This window comes from Pygocentrus nattereri, chromosome 25, assembly GCF_015220715.1.
Source record: "Pygocentrus nattereri isolate fPygNat1 chromosome 25, fPygNat1.pri, whole genome shotgun sequence".
Classification (NCBI taxonomy): domain Eukaryota; kingdom Metazoa; phylum Chordata; class Actinopteri; order Characiformes; family Serrasalmidae; genus Pygocentrus; species Pygocentrus nattereri.
In genome coordinates, this window is record NC_051235.1 from 15,653,785 (window position 1) to 15,670,165 (window position 16,381).

Below are 16,381 nucleotides of genomic sequence, written 5' to 3' on the forward strand. Positions count from 1 at the left end.
AGCCAACACCAATTAACGATGTTATCATATGAGGTGGGGTTAGGTAGCCCAAATCAAAAGAGCCACTTTCGTGTGTCTCCAACACACTGTATGATTTTCAGTGCATACTCTGCACAAATAACAAGACCATAAGTACAGATTGCAGACTGCTCCTCACACTGACCGACTGAAGATCCTCTTAACTGATATCTGCAGTGCCATTCTCCAGTAACTTGTTTCGGTGTGACTATGACACGTTATGTGGTAACACATGATTACTTTGTTGTGCCTGCATAAAGATCTAACTTTAGCTGCTACAAAATGTTGTAAAACCTGACAACAAATCAGGACTGATTCAGGACATGAATGAATGTTTTACATTATAAGAAATATAGATCAATGAAAATAGATTGAGAGATCAACAGAATTACTTTTATGCATCATAAAGGTACGTACAGTGTGATTTCAGACATTTCAATCACCCAACTTGATTGACAATCACTATAGATGCAAACCACTGGTGAGTGACAATACTATCTGCAATTAACAATACTACTGCCAATCAGCTCAAGTCTACTATCTAGCTTCCTTCTTTATTACACAACAATTTTTTTTTTTTTGTAATCGCCCACCATCAAGTATCTTCCCTGAGGCAGTTCTAGTTTTTCAAAACATCCTCCAAAGAAAATCTCACTCTAGAGACTTTTGTGGCACCACTGATGGAGGCAAGTATGTTAAGAACACATGTAGCAATGGTTACATTTTCCATTTCTCCCACTTTCAATTTTAGGCTATAGATTTACTTTTACTGTAACAATGTATGCATATGCACATGCAGAGAGACAGAGACAGACAGACAGAGAGAGAGAGAGAGAGAGAGAGAGAGAGAGAGAGGAGAGAGAGGAGAGAGAGAGAGAGAGAGAGAGAGAGAGAGAGAGAGAGAGAGAGAGAGAGAGAGAGAGAGAGAGAGAGAGGGAGGAAGGAGAGAGAGAGAGAGAGAGAGAGAGAGAGAGAGAGAGAGAGAGAGAGAGAGAGAGAGAGAGGAGAGAGGAGAGAGGAGAGAGGAGAGAGGAGAGAGGAGAGAGGAGAGAGAGAGAGAGAGAGAGAGAGGAGAGAGGAGAGAGGAGAGAGAGAGAGAGAGAGGAGAGAGGAGAGAGGAGAGAGAGAGAGAGAGAGAGAGAGAGAGAGAGAGAGAGAGAGAGAGAGAGAGAGAGAGAGAGAGAGAGAGAGGGGCATACACACGCATATACTATGGCAAATGTAAGTCTGTTTTTAGTGGTCACACATTCCAGACAGTCTTTAGACAATCACATAAAAGTCACATGACATTCTCCACATATAGTACAGTTCAGCACAATATATGTTGTCATCTATGAAACCTCCAAGTCAGGACCTCACATACACATGCACAGACACATTATGTACAAGTACAATTATTATGTACATACATTACGGCAGCTATAAACTACGCTTTATGTATATATTACTGGAGCTAACCACAATGTCATTCGAAACCTCAGTAATCAAAACACAAAAATGTTTGGCTCCTTTTCAACTTTCAAGAGGAAGCTGCTGAATTATGTCTATTTAAAAAAAGCGCTTACCCTCATGGAGACTCAACTCAAATGCCTCAAACAGCAGATTTTGTACTTTCTCCAAGTAGCAAGTAAAACAGGATGAACACACACAAGCCACAAAACATGCAAACCATAATGAGAAAGGGTAAAAATGGCAAATGTCAGCAGCAGTCTAACCTGAACATGACCCGCAAAACAGATGGTGAGGGTCAACAGTAACACACATGCTAACGCTGTAAACGTCACTCCCAGCGGCCTCGGCCTGAAAAACATAGGACATAGACAGCGATATACTCATATGTTAGCAGAATAACACCACAGACATGTAATATGCTAACTGAAGTCCTGTGTGTATTTGTATTTACTCACTGCATGGTGACAGACATCTGAATGATGAAGATGCAAACGAAGATAAAGCTGGCACATCCAATATAGTACTTAAAACTGGGCATTTCTATGGTCCTATACTGAGAGAGACATGACCATTTTAATACTTAATGCATTTTCACATTCGGCTCCATCTGACATGCCTACAAATGCCTACCCTTAACATGAAATCATGAGACAGAATAAAAAAAAAACCTCCTTGTCTTTAAAAAAGGGTGTACTTTAATATATACCATTATACAGTTGGATGCAAGTTTGAAGACTAAAAATGAGTGTGTTCTCCAATTATTTTTACTTTAAAAAAATTAACAAAATAAATCATCTGACCAGGACTGCCAAACTTATGCATATGACTATATATCATCACTGTCATAAGGAAACTTCCTAAATCCAGCAATATGAAAATAACAGCTGCAATGTTTAAAAAAAACTTCACATCGTCAACAAACTGTTGAATGAATAACTTTAAAAGATGACAATGTTTTATTGTTCTCTTATAATATCTCTCATATAGTTTTAAATACATGAGATTTTCTTTTGACAGTGATAATAAATTACACTAGTGCCAAACTAATAACAAATGAAGGTTAACAGATAATAGTAATTACCGAACACAAAATTAAACAGCCAGAAATACAAGTCTCAGAGATGTAAGTTAATAGAACTCAGCTTTTCATTTCACATTGTAATAAGCACAGAAACACATGCACATATTGGTATGAAGAGTGAGCTGCTGATCCAAGATCAGCACTGTGAATGTGAATATGTGATGCTTACCTGTTTCTCTAGCTCTCGCTTTGTGAACCACAAAGTGAGACCTGAGATTTCCTCAGAGTTTTCCCACGGCCTGCAGACAGGAAATAACCATATATGAAGGCCATCTTTCAAGGTAAAGTTTGAAATATCTATTCCAATCCCTGTAGGATTCGACTGTACACGTCAGGTTTGTTTGAGTCTGAGGGATGCACTGCTCTACACATGACAAATAACGATTTTTTAGGTTGGAATGTCCCTTAAACCCTTTAAATCCCAGGCTTATTAGATACTAAGGCTTGTTATTCACTAACTACAGGGACTTCAATGCAAACTTTTAGGTTATAGGGGTGTGTAATAACACTTCATATACATGGTCATGTACTGGCCATATAAGGGGTTAAATTACCTTTTGCTTTTAAATTGTATTTCATGCCCACTGTAGAAACTCATGTTCTTGGGAGTGAGGCATAGGAGACCAGCATGACAACAGCGTATTGTGAAAAGTTGTCTTTTTCAAACACTGGATAATGAATTCATTTGTTAAAGTGGAATTTAAGCCCAATTATGGATATTTAAGTAACACAGTTTTCTTTTGTTAATCATTGATCTGATGATGGCTGCGTTTGTTATCATGATAACTTCATGCTTTTATGAGGAAGATAGAGATTTATTCAGTTGTGCTTGGGTTTGGTTGTGGTTCAGATCAAAACTGGCTGCGCTGCTGTCAGGTTCAGACCTAAATTTCAGACCTAAATTTCAGACCTTTTTAAATCTCTACTTCAAAGATTAAGCCTGGCTTATTGTTGATTATATTTACACCGATGAGCCAAAATATTATTACCAGTCTTTCTAATATTCGGTTGGTCCTCTGCAGGCTGTTAAAATAGCTCAGGCCCGCCAAGGCATAGAACTCTGAAGATGCCCAGAGAGATCTGGCACCAAAACGTTACCAGCTGATCCTTTAAGTCCTGTAAGATGTCAGGTGGAGCTGCAGTGGATTGCACTTGTTGTTCCAGCACGTCCCACAGATAGTTGATTGGACTGCGATCTGGGGAATTTGGAGGCCAGGGCAACACTTTCCTGTTCCCCAAATCATTCCTGAACAATGTCTATAGAGTGGTTGGGAGCATTACCCTGCTGAAAGAGGCCCCTGCCATTGGGGAATATCATTAACCATGTTTACATTCAGCCTAATAATCCATTAATAATCCGACTAATAGCTCAATCGGAATAGAACGTCCATGTATACATCCGGAACAGATTAGTCTGATTGAGGCCATTCGGAATACAATTTCTATCTGATTGAACGAAGTGGGTAATCCTATAAATCATCAGAAGAATAATATCCATGTAAATGGCTGTATCTGATTACATTCCCAATTGGAACCTGTATGTATGTTCTGCACATGTGCGTTCGCTTCATAGCATAAGTTTACAACGTTCAAGATGGCAGGAGCAGAAACTGGTCTGCAGGGGAGACCACGATATCTTCTTCTTGCCACTTCCTTGATACAAATGAAGTATATTTTTCTGAGTCTGCCATAATTTTAAAGCAATTAAAAACTTGTCTCACTCTGACTGGACCTCACATGATGCTCATTGTCATTGTAACAGTTAAGTGGTTCTCTACACAAGCATGTAATTTCGGATCTGATTACTTGTCTGCAGATTGGCAAAAATCTTCGCATGTGAACAGCCACTGCCAAGAAGAAGAATGCCCCTCATGCTGCTGGTTTGTCCCTTGTCAGACCACTCTTAGCAGGTTCTCACCACTGCCCGCCCATTTCTCTCACAAACCAACTGTTCACTTACAGACTAATACATCCCAGACCTTGGCATGCGCCGCTGATCTATCGTCAATCTAAGTGTTACTTACTTCATCTGTGAGTAGCCATATGTTTTGGCTCACTGGTGAATGTGAACAGAAAACATGAAAATGTTCTGCTTTGAGAAGAAACAGAAATGGGAAAGTGAGAGAGACTCACTTGCTGGAGCTCAGCTCATCTATGGTGGTGATCATCTCATTGTGCAATTCTTCATCAAACTTGCTCTTCTGGGACTTATTCCTGCAGAAGTCATTGGGAATTTAGATACACACCCAACCATGCACACACACACACACACACACACACACACACACACACACACACACACACACACACACACACACACACACACACAGAGAGAGAGAGAGAGAGAGAGAGAGAGAGAGAGAGAGAGAGAGAAAGAAAGAAAGAAAGAAAGAAAGAAAGAAAGAAAGAAAGAAAGAAAGAAAGAAAGAAAGAAAAGACAGAGAGAGAGAGAGAAAGTCAGAGAGAGACAGGAGTGCGTGCAGTGGAGAAGGCGTGAGTGGTGGGACAGGGCCAGGGGTCACAGCTATCATCATGCTTGTTATGGAACTCTTCAGGCCAAACTGTCGGTGTGAAAAGGGAGTACGGAGTGGTTTTGTGTGTGTGTGTGTGTGTGTGTGTGAGTAAGTGTGGCATGCAGGATGCCATGTGTTAGTTTAAACCCCTGAGGAAAAAATGTGCATTGATACAGCCTAGGAAGGAAAAGAGCCATTTCCTTACACACAGACACGCGCAGACAAACAGACACATGGACACACACACTTTCTCCAGTCAGTGGTACAGTCTTAACTAGCGATGTGTAGTATCTGGGATAGAAGGCACACTCTCCAGCATGTGAGTGGCTGTTAGGGGTTATGCTGAAGGTCCAGGAGCAGAAACCCAGGGAGTGTTAGTGAAACTGTGGCCCAGGAAAACTGGCTGAGCCAACACGGATCCACACTCACTTATTGGTGCTGAATGGAGGGGCGGGCAATGAAAATGGCTCCTCAAGAGATTCATCAAAACTGGAACCAACAGTGAGAGAGACAACTTTAACTTCGTAACTTTATATTTAAAGTGAGAGAGAGAAAAACTGATAAAGGGGGGGCCTGCTGACAGACAGACAGAGAGAGAGAGAGAGAGAGACAGACAGACAGACAGACAGACAGAGAGACAGAGAGACAGAGAGAGAGAGAGAGAGAGAGAGAGAGAGAGAGAGAGAGAGAGAGAGAGAGAGAGAGAGAGAATACTTCTTAACAGAAAAAGTGAAAGAGCTCAAATATTCTACTCACCTCTCTGGGATTTTTGGTGCTGATCTCAGAGGGATGTCCTAAATAAACATAAAGCACATAAATTCTCATGAACAGTGATTACTGTACTGTAGCAAACACCATACAAATCTTGAACTACTAACTGGCATTACACACACACACACACACACACACACACACACACACACACACACGTACATATGCTCATCTACTATATGTGCGTGTGTACCTTGCAGCGGTTTTTGCCATTGACTACTGCATCAGTGAGGAAGCCCTCTCTGCTCTGCAGGTGGGCGAAAGGTTTAACTGCACCCCAGGACTCCAAATAACGCGTCATTCTGACAGATGCTCTCATCTTCAAACCGTCACTCACACGATGCTTAGGAACACTGCGGCTGGTCTGCGATGGGTCCTTAGACTGTACACGTACACATATTGAAGGAGTTTTAGATTAATAATCAAGAGAACATTAACGATCAACAGTGCAATATGGTTTAATCTAAGCTATTTTTGTCTGATGAATCTTTACCAAACATCTTAAAGTAACTTCTGTACAAGACAAACGCTCATCAGAGGCGTTCAAACAAGAGGTGTGCCACAATGACGTACTGCTTAGGGGTAAGTGAATGCATTTGACTGACAAGAAGGTAAACACAAGAGTGAATTGAGAGAAGATCTTAAACATTTCAAAACTGACATAATGTAATATTAGACCGAACATGTACAGTGCTGTAAAAAAATATTTGCCCCTCACCAAATTTGTTGCATTTTTGCTAATTTGTGACATTTCAATGTTTCAGATCATCCAACTAATATTAATATAAGATAAAGGCAACACAGGTAAACACAAAATGAAGCTTTAAAAATGCATTTCATTTATTGAAGATAAAGATTTATTTAAAACTTTTACCTCCCATGTGAAAAGGTAATTGCCCCCCTGTACCTAATAACCTGGTTGTGCCACCCCTTGGCAGTAACAACTGCAATCAAACATTTCTGATAACCTGCAATGAGTCTTCTACATTGCTGTGGAGGAATGTTGGCCCACTCTTCTTTGTGGAATTGTTTTAATTCAGCTACACTGGAGGTTTTTTAAGCATAAATTGCCCATTTAAGGTTTTGCCACAGCATCTCAAGGGAATTCAAGTCAGGGCTTTGACTTGGCCACTTTAACACACTAACTTTGTTTCTTCTGAGCCATGGAGAGGTGGACTTGCTTGTGAGCTTCAGATCATTCTCCCACAACCCAAATGAGCTTGAGCTTTAGTTCATGAACTGACAGTCTGACCACAGAATATTATTATATCTAGATGACCCCCAAACATCTTGTGGGTCATCTAGATATATTTTGGCAAACGTGAGACACGAAATTTTGTTCTTTTTGGTCAGTAGTGGTCTGCAGCTTGAAACTCTCCCATGGATGCCATTTTTGCCCTTTGTCTTTCTTATTGTGGAATCGTGTGCATTGACCTTAAGAGACAAGTAAGGCCTGCAGCTCTTTAGATATTCATCTGGGCTCTTCTGTGATTAGTTGTTGATGCTCTTTTGGTGAAATTTGGTAGGTTAGCCAGTTCTGGGAAGGTTCATTACTGTTTCTTATCTTCATTTGTGAATAATACACTATATTCCCAAAAGTATTTGCTCGTCTGCCTTCACATGCATATGAAATTGAGTGAGATCCCATTCTTAATCCATAGGGTTTAATATGATGTCGATCAACTCTTCCTAGAAGGCTTTACACAAGGCTTGCAGACTCCGCACAAATTCATCCCAAAGGTGTTCCATCAGGTTCCAGGAGGTCAGGACTCTGTGCAGGCCAGTCAGATTCTTCCACAACAAACTCACTCATCTATGTCTTTATGGACCTTGCTTTGTGCACTTGTGTAATGCACAGTCATGTTGGAATAGGAAAGGGCCATCTACAAACTGTTCCCATAAAGTTGGGAGCATGAAATTGTCTAAAATCTCTTGGTCTGCTGAAGCATTAAGAGTTCCTCTCACTGAAACCAAGGGGCCAAGCCCAACTCCTGAAAAACAACCCCACACCATAACCCCCCTCCACCAAACTTTACACTTGGCACAATGCAGTCAGACAAGTACTGTTCTCCTGGCAACCGCCAAACCCAGAGTCATTGCCAGAGAAATGTGATTAGTCACTCCAGAGCCCAGTGGCAACACTTTACACCACTGCATTCGACGCTTTGCATTGCACTTGGTGATGTAAGGATTGGATGCAGCTGTTTGGCCTTGGAAACTCATTCCATGAAGCTCTCTAAGCTGTTCTTGAGCTAATATGAAGGTCACATGAAGTTTGGAGGTCTGTAGCGATTGACTCTGCAGAAAGTTGCCGACCTTTGCTTCACTATGTGCCTCAGTAACCACTGAGTCCACTGACTCCACGCTGTAGTTTTATGTGGCCTACCACTTCGTGGCTGAGTTGCTGTCATTCCCAATCACTTCCAAGTTGTTTTAATACCACTGACAGTTGACTGTTTAATATTTAGTAGTGATGAAATTTCACAACTGGACTTGTTGCACAGGTGGCATTCTATCACTGTACCATGCTGGAATTCACTGAGCTCCTGAGAGTGACCCATTCTTTCACAAATGTTTGTAGAAGCAGTCTGCAAGCCTAGCTGCTTGGTTTTACACATCTATGGCCATGGAAGTGATTGGAACAACAGAATTCAATGATTTGGATGGATGAGTGAATACTTTTGGAAATATAGTGTAGCTCTCAATGTGGCTCCTTGGAGCCTTAGCAACGACTTTGCAAAACTTTCTAGATTGGTAGATTTCAATTACTTTGTTTCACATCTGTATAGCTGTATATATACACATCACATGCTGCCAGACAGGTTCTGTTTAAGTGATGTTTAAATTCAACAGGCCTGGCAGTAGTCATGTCTGAGAGTGGCTAATGAGATTGAACCTAAACTGAATTTGGTTAACTAGTTGATTTAGTAGCTAAGGGGGCCATCACAGGGTGAGGTAGGGCTGAAGAGCATTTTTCTTATAATAAATGAAATCTTAAAAAATGAAATTTAATTTTTGTGTCTTTGTGCTTCTTTGGTTTACTTTTGTCTAATATTTAAAACAGATCTGAAACATTCAGGTGTGACATGCAAAAACAGAAGAAGAAGAAACTGTGCAGATATACAAAGAAAGAAAGCCAGAATACAATTCTGTGAGTTCAGCAACAGCTAAAACTAGCTTTTCCTTCATGTTGGTTGAGTCTCTTAAAGCATCCTCAGTATTTCATGATGCTCGATGCAAAAAAAATTTCAATTTAAATTTGGCAAAATGCATTTCACAGGCTAGATTAGTGCTTTTCAGTGCATTGGGTGTTACTCCATAGACAATAATAAAATGAAGAAAAACAAGAACATGCTTCACAGAGTTTAAAGGCGTCACATTTTTGAAAGTGAACATTACACTTTATTAGAAACACTTTCTAAACTGATTGTCCATCCTATCAGGTCCACTTATCAAGCACAGGACCACCACCAAGCAGGTAGTATGTGGGTGACGGGTCAGGGCTAGGCACTGTAGTACACGTACACGTGTGTGTGTGTGTGTGTGTGTGTGTGTGTGTGTGTGTGTGTGTGTGTGTGTGCGCGTGTATGCCTGTTGGAGAGTTGCTCTCACACATAGCTCAATGTCACTCCTGTCCACCAACCAAAGGTATCCCGTCAATGGCCAAAGGAAGAAACCAAAGGAGGACTAGAGGATGACTAATCCAAACTTTGCAGAAACAGATGAGCTATTGACTTTGACTTTACATATTCAACCATCAATATAGGAGTGTCTAATGGACTGGAGTGGACACAGTGGTCAAAAACTCCAGCAGCACTACTCATACCAGCGCAAGACATATTACCATGCCACCACCATGTGAGAGTCACTACAGTGCAGAGAATGATCCACCACCCAAATAATACCTGCTGTGTGGTGGTCATGTAAGGAGTAAAATGGGGGCAAACAAATTCTGCTGAGAAAAAGATGAACTACAAAATATAATTACAGAACTACAAAATGCATCTGTATGCTAAATGTAGCTGATAAAATGAATAAGAGCTGCTGCTACAATATAGGCCTGCATAATGAAGTGACCACAGAGTGAATATATTTCCATTTATTCATTTTACACATTCTACAAATGAAAAAACAAAAGTCACACACAGCAAAACATACAGCGTACTCACTCGAGGGTCAATGACCAGGTAGGTCTTGATGTTGAGCTCTTTCAGGTAGGTGTCTCTCAGATGACCATTTCCTTCCTCCACTTCATATGCCTTATTGAGGTGCTTCAGGGTGGCTTCAGTGATATGCACCCGGCTACACCCAACCAGACAGAGTAAACATGAATGAGAAACTTATACTTACACAGCAGATATAATGTCAGTTATTTATTTAACTTTTTCTAATATTGCTTTGACCTTGAAAGTCCTTTTTTTTATATAATTAATATAACTAATATTTATCTACAATGACTAAAAGAGTGGTTGGATAGCAAAGTGCTATTACTATATCAATAAGTGTGATGTGATGGAGTCCCTTTATATACATATGTACATGTGCTGAAACATTAATTATTGATCTAAAATTCAGGTCTTTAATGGCTTTTTATGGCTTTATGGTTCTAAAAGCTTTAATCCAATCTAAGAAACCAATGTATGCATGCTTACATGACCACTTCAATAATCAGAAAACTGCTAAAAACAGATAAAAACTGTATGCATGTAAATGCACCCAAGCCGCTATGGTTAGTGAGTATAAAACAGATTTAACAAGACAAATCAATTGGCAACCACAACCTTCACCTGGTCAGTCTAATTCAAGGAAAGAGAAAGCAAGTAATGTTTTGTACACTCTGAGTGACGCATTCTGAACTGGAACCAAGAGGACCGGTTCTCATGAGGTTACACTTTAAGGAAGCATGTGTGTCACAAACACAAATCAAGCGTTTTAAAATACTAACTGAACTGACTAATGGAGCAGAGACCTTACTTGACTATCCAAATACAGCTCTGGTAAGGTTAGTGTGAGCATGCATATGTTATGTGCTTCTTGGACATACCCTGGCAACCCTCCAGACTCCATGTGGTTGGCTAAGGTGACATCATGTGACCAGACATCAAACTGCCATTTGCGTAGGCCAATCACACCGCAGAGCACATTTCCAGAGTGCACGCCAACTCGCATATTAATGTCCACACCTGTTGCCTCCCGAACAAGCCTGCAAAATGTAATGGGAAAATGTATTCATGTTTTTTTTTATTCAGCCAATAAGTGTGTGTGTGTATATACATATATGTACATGCACTTACTTAATAGCTTCACACATGTCTAAACCCATTTTAACGCAGTTCTTGGCATGTTTTGGTAGTGAGACGGGAAGGCCAGACACACAGTAATAACAATCACCCAGGATCTTTATCCTCATACACTCGTTCTCCTATAGGAACACATGCACACACACAGAAAAAGACAAACAGAAGAGAAAGAAGAGAAAGACACAAACAGAAGAAAACATCACAGTTCTATAGGAGTTTGAAATAAACAGTTGCAGTTAACAGGGAATTCCAAACATTTTTACAAATTTGTGCATCATAAATTGGTTACACCACTACAGCTGACGCTTGGCATTGTACTTATCAATCTTAAGCTTGCATGCTGGTGCTCAGCCATAGAACCCTATTTCAGGAAGTTCCTGATGCACAGGTCTTGTGCTTAATGTTACCTCCAGATGCAGTGTGAGAGGCAACAGAGCATTGGAGAGTTACATGTGCTATACACTCCAACACACAGTGGTCCTACTCTGAGTTTTGTATGGTGTTTACGCTGTCGTTGCTCCTAGATACTTTCATGAAAATAGGATGTGGCAAAGGCAGCATCCTATGACAATGCCACATTTAAAGTGATTGAGCTCGTCGGAACGACCTTCCAATATTTGTCTGTGTATTCTGTGTGACTATATGCTTGATTTTATACACCTGTGGGTGTGGCTGAAACTCAATAATTGTCGATGAGGTGTGTCCACATACTTTTGGTCATACAGAGCTTCATTAACTGAACTAGCAGAGATTTTAAAAGACCCATATGAATTCTCTTTTAAGAGTCAGGTATTGATACTGGTTCATTTCATTTTAGCACATATATATACACATAAAAAGAGTGACAGAAAAACTTTCACTTACTTTGGCAATCTGGTCAAACTTTCCAAAGAGCTCATTCAGCATTATCACCAACTCTTTAGGAGAACAGTCGCTGGCTAAACGTGTGAAACCAACAATATCTGCATACAGGATACTGAAAGAGAATTGCAATGTTTTAAAATCAGATTAATGAGAACATTTAAAAATCTTCCATTTTTTCAATGCAGTGAAGTTCAGAGTTGAGAGCGAAACATTTGCCAGCTGCCAACAACACAAAGGTTTGGACTATTATCTACGACTGGCTCAAGTTTGTTTCTTCAGTAATCTTGGAACCTATGTCAGCACCGATAACTAGCCCCAAGACACTACAAAGAAAATTTACAGCAGAGAAGAAGTTACAGAAGAAAAAAGAACTCCTGATTCATGTAATCCCTCACACTGACAGTGGAAATGATCACATTATTGTGATACATTGATACATTATTTTCCCTCACCTGAAGATTTTCATCATGAAGCTTCATTTAACAATTCTTCATGACTTTCTCAATACCTCAATACATTTTGTACTCCACAACACTTTGCAATTGCATTCTCAGGTCACCTGCATCATCTACTGGCTGTCTGTCAGCGATTGGTGCGTTAATTCTTGGCCTGAATGTCCATGCATGAATCAATAGCTGGCACTTCAAGACCAATTTTGTATTGTATGAAAAGACTCAGACATGCTGTGTGATGTTCAGAAACCCCTAAGCAACATTTTCATTAAAGAAATTTGACGCAGGTCATTTTAAAGCAGCTCTTTATCTCATAAGGTGTACGTGTAAAAGAGAAACCATGGCCTGTAGGTTAATAACGCAAAACGTTGCACCTGATATTTAGAAATTGCTGACAGCGGGACACTTAAAACCCATAAGAGACTGAACACTGCTTTGTGTGTGGTATTTTTGATTTGGGTACTGTTGTCTTCTTGACAACAGAACAAAAATATCACATGCAGGTTTTAGGGAGCTGCGTTCTGTGTGCTTGATAAAATCAGGTTTGATAAATGTTACTGACCTCACTAATTAATTTGTCTTTCATTAGAGGAGAAATTATTTGAATAGCAAAAAAAGTTTTTGTAGAATCAAACTACCTCCGCAATGGTACCTGGACTACCATGCAAAATTCCTTCATGCGTTGATCTTTTACGTTTTTTAAAGGCAGTGCAGAAGATCTGTTGTTTAAACAGACTTCACTAAACCGGCTTTTAGTGTAAAGTTTAAATTTGTACTAAAGAAATAATATCTAAACTCTTAAGAATCCAAAATATTGTCACTCAAATGTCAATAAATAATATACATATATATACATATATATATATATATATATATATATATATATACACACACACATATATATATATATATATATATATACATACACATATATATATACATATATATATATATATATATATATATATATATATATACACACACACACACACACACACACACACACACACACACACACACACACACACACACACACTCACTATATATATATATATATACACACATACACATACATACATACATACATACATACATACATACATACATACACACACACACACACACACACCTCTCCATGGAGACACACCTCCCTTATCGTGGTGGAGAGGTTTGTGTGCTTGAAGGACCCTAGGAGCTATGTTGTCTGGAGCAAAAGCTCCTGGTAGGGTCTCCCATGGCAAACTGGTCCTAGGTGACAGGCCAGACAAAGTGTGATCCATAACCACCCCTATGAGGACAACAAAGCAGGACTTGTGTACCCTGCCCGGATCAGGGTTACCGGGGCCCCACCCTGGAGCCAGGCCTGGGGGAGGTGCTCGCCAGCGAGCGTCTGGTGGCCAGGCATTCACTCATGGTGCCCGGCCAGGCCCAGCCCGAAGGAGCTACGAGTCCCCCCTCCCATCGACCCACCACCGATGGGAGGGGCAGTAGTAGGGGTACGGTGCATTGTGGACCGGGCAGTGTCCGAAGGCGTGGGCCTTGGCGTTCTGATCCTCGGTTGCTGAAACTGGCTTTTGGAACTTGGAACGTTACCTCACTGGCGGGGAAGGAGCCTGAGTTGGTGCGCGAGGTTGAGAGATACCGGCTATATATAGTCGGGCTCACCTCAACACACAGCTTGGGCTCTGGGTCCAATCTCCTTGAGAGGGGCTGGACTTTTTTCTTTTCTGGAGTTGCCCATGTTGAGAGGCGGCGGGCAGGTGTGGGCTTTCTCATAGCCCCTCGACTCGGCGCCTGTATGTTGGGGTTTTCCCCGGTGGACGAGAGGGTAGCTTCCCTACGCCTTCGGGTTGGGGAACGGGTCCTGACTGTTGTCTGTGCTTATGCACCGAACAGCAGTTCAGAATACCAAGCCTTCATAGAGTCCTTGGAAGGGGTGCTTGAAAGTGCTCCTCCTGGAGACTCGATTGTCCTACTGGGGGACTTCAACGCTCACGTGGGCAATGACAGTAAGACCTGGAGGGGTGTGATTGGGAGGAATGGCCTCTCTGATCTGAACCCGAGTGGTGTTCAGTTTTTGGACTTCTGTGCAAACCACAGTTTGTCCATAACGAACACGTTTGAACACAAGGATGTCCATAAGTGCACATGGCACCAGGACACCCCAGGCCGCAGTTCAGTTGCGGCCATGTGTACTGGACACTCGGGTAAAGAGGGGAGCTGAGCTGTCAACTGATCACCACCTGGTGGTGAGTTGGATCAGGTGGTGGGGGAAGATGCCAGTCAGACCAGGCAAACCCAAACGTATAGTGAGGGTTTGCTGGGAACGTCTGGCAGAAGAACCTGTCAGATTGATCTTCAACTCACACCTCCGTCAGAACTTTGACCAGATATCGGGGGAGGTGGGGGACATTGACTCAGAATGGGCCATGTTCCGTTCCTCCATTGCTGAAGCGGCTGACTGTAGCTGTGGCCGTAAGGTAGTTGGTGCCTGTCGGGGCGGTAATCCTCGAACCCGGTGGTGGACACCCCAGGTGAGAGATGCCGTCAAGCTGAAGAAGGAGTCCTACCGGGCATGGTTGGCCTGTAGGACACCAGAGGCAGCTGGCAGGTATCGACAGGCCAAGCGATCTGCGGCTTCAGTCGTTGCCAAGGCAAAAACCCGGGTGTGGGAAGAGTTCGGTGAGGCCTTGGAAAGTGACTAAGTCGGCTCCGAAAAGATTCTGGCAAACCGTCAGGCGACTCAGAAGGAGAAAGCAGTGTGCCACTAGCACTGTATATAGTGGAGATGGTGTGCTGCTGACTTCGACTGAAGACGTCATTGGGCGGTGGAAGGAATACTTTGAGGACCTTCTCAATCCCACCAACACGCTCTCCAGTGAGGAGGCAGAGTCTGGGGACACGGGAATAGGCTTGTCCATTACTGAGGCCGAAGTCGCTAAGGTAGTTAAAAAGCTCCTTGGCGGCAGGGCTGCAGGGGTGGATGAGATCCGTCCCGAGTTCCTCAAGGCTCTGGATGTTGGGGGGCTGTCTTGGCTGACACGCCTTTTCAACATTGCGTGGACATCGGGGGTGGTGCCACTGGATTGGCAGACTGGGGTGGTGGTGCCTCTTTTTAAAAAGGGGGACCGGAGGGTGTGTTCCAACTACAGGGGAATCACACTCCTCAGCCTCCCTGGTAAGGTCTATGCAGGGGTATTGGAGAAGAGAGTCCGGCTTATAGTCGAACCTCGGATTCAGGAGGAGCAGTGCGGGTTCCGCCCTGGTCGTGGAACACTGGACCAACTCTTTACCCTCTCCAGGATTCTGGAGGGTTCAACCAGTCCACATGTGCTTTGTGGATTTGGAGAAGGCATTCGACTGTGTTCCCCGAGGTATTCTGTGGGAGGTGCTTCAGGAGTACGGGGTACATGGCTCTTTGCCACGAGCCATTCAGGCCCTGTACAAACAAAGCAGGAGTTTGGTTCGCATGGCCGGCAGTAAGTCAGACTTTTTCCCAGTGAGAGTTGGACTCCGTCAGGGCTGCCCTTTGTCACCAATTCTATTCATAATTTTTATGGATAGAATTTCTAGGCGCAGTCAGGGGATGGAGGGGGTCCAGTTTGGTGACCTCAGGGTCACATCACTGCTGTTTGCAGATGATGTGGTCCTATTGGGGACATCAGGCCGTGAACTTCAGCTTTCACTGGATCGGTTTGCAGCCGAGTGTGAAGCGGCCGGGATGAGGATCAGTACCTCCAAATCCGAGACCATGGTTCTCAGGCAGAAAAGGGTGGAGAGCCCTTTCTGGGTCGGGGATAGGCTCTTGCCTCAAGTGGAGGAGTTCAAGTATCTCGGGGTCTTGTTCACGAGTGATGGTACAAGGGAGCGGGAGATTGACAGGCGGATTGGTGCTGGGTCAGCAGTGATGCGGGCTCTTTACCGGTCTGT

General features: G+C 42.4%; 1 protein-coding gene across 3 annotated transcripts in view; it reads right to left on the minus strand.

The window, feature by feature from the left end:
* Positions 1 to 16,381, minus strand: part of adcy7 (adenylate cyclase 7) — a 102,602-nt gene that overhangs the window by 15,860 nt on the left and 70,361 nt on the right. For 2 of the 3 annotated variants that reach the window (XM_017693231.2, XM_017693232.2), the window contains exons 7-17: positions 12,000 to 12,111; positions 11,130 to 11,257; positions 10,880 to 11,038; positions 10,005 to 10,137; positions 6,029 to 6,217; positions 5,821 to 5,858; positions 5,494 to 5,553; positions 4,685 to 4,765; positions 2,721 to 2,790; positions 1,926 to 2,023; positions 1,734 to 1,818 (exon numbers count right to left, since the gene is read on the minus strand). In XM_017693231.2, coding sequence (XP_017548720.1) covers positions 1,734 to 1,818; positions 1,926 to 2,023; positions 2,721 to 2,790; positions 4,685 to 4,765; positions 5,494 to 5,553; positions 5,821 to 5,858; positions 6,029 to 6,217; positions 10,005 to 10,137; positions 10,880 to 11,038; positions 11,130 to 11,257; positions 12,000 to 12,111 — 1,153 coding nt within the window. The remainder of the gene's footprint in view (positions 1 to 1,733; positions 1,819 to 1,925; positions 2,024 to 2,720; positions 2,791 to 4,684; positions 4,766 to 5,493; positions 5,554 to 5,820; positions 5,859 to 6,028; positions 6,218 to 10,004; positions 10,138 to 10,879; positions 11,039 to 11,129; positions 11,258 to 11,999; positions 12,112 to 16,381) is intronic. The other variant, XM_017693233.2, reaches the window with a different exon arrangement.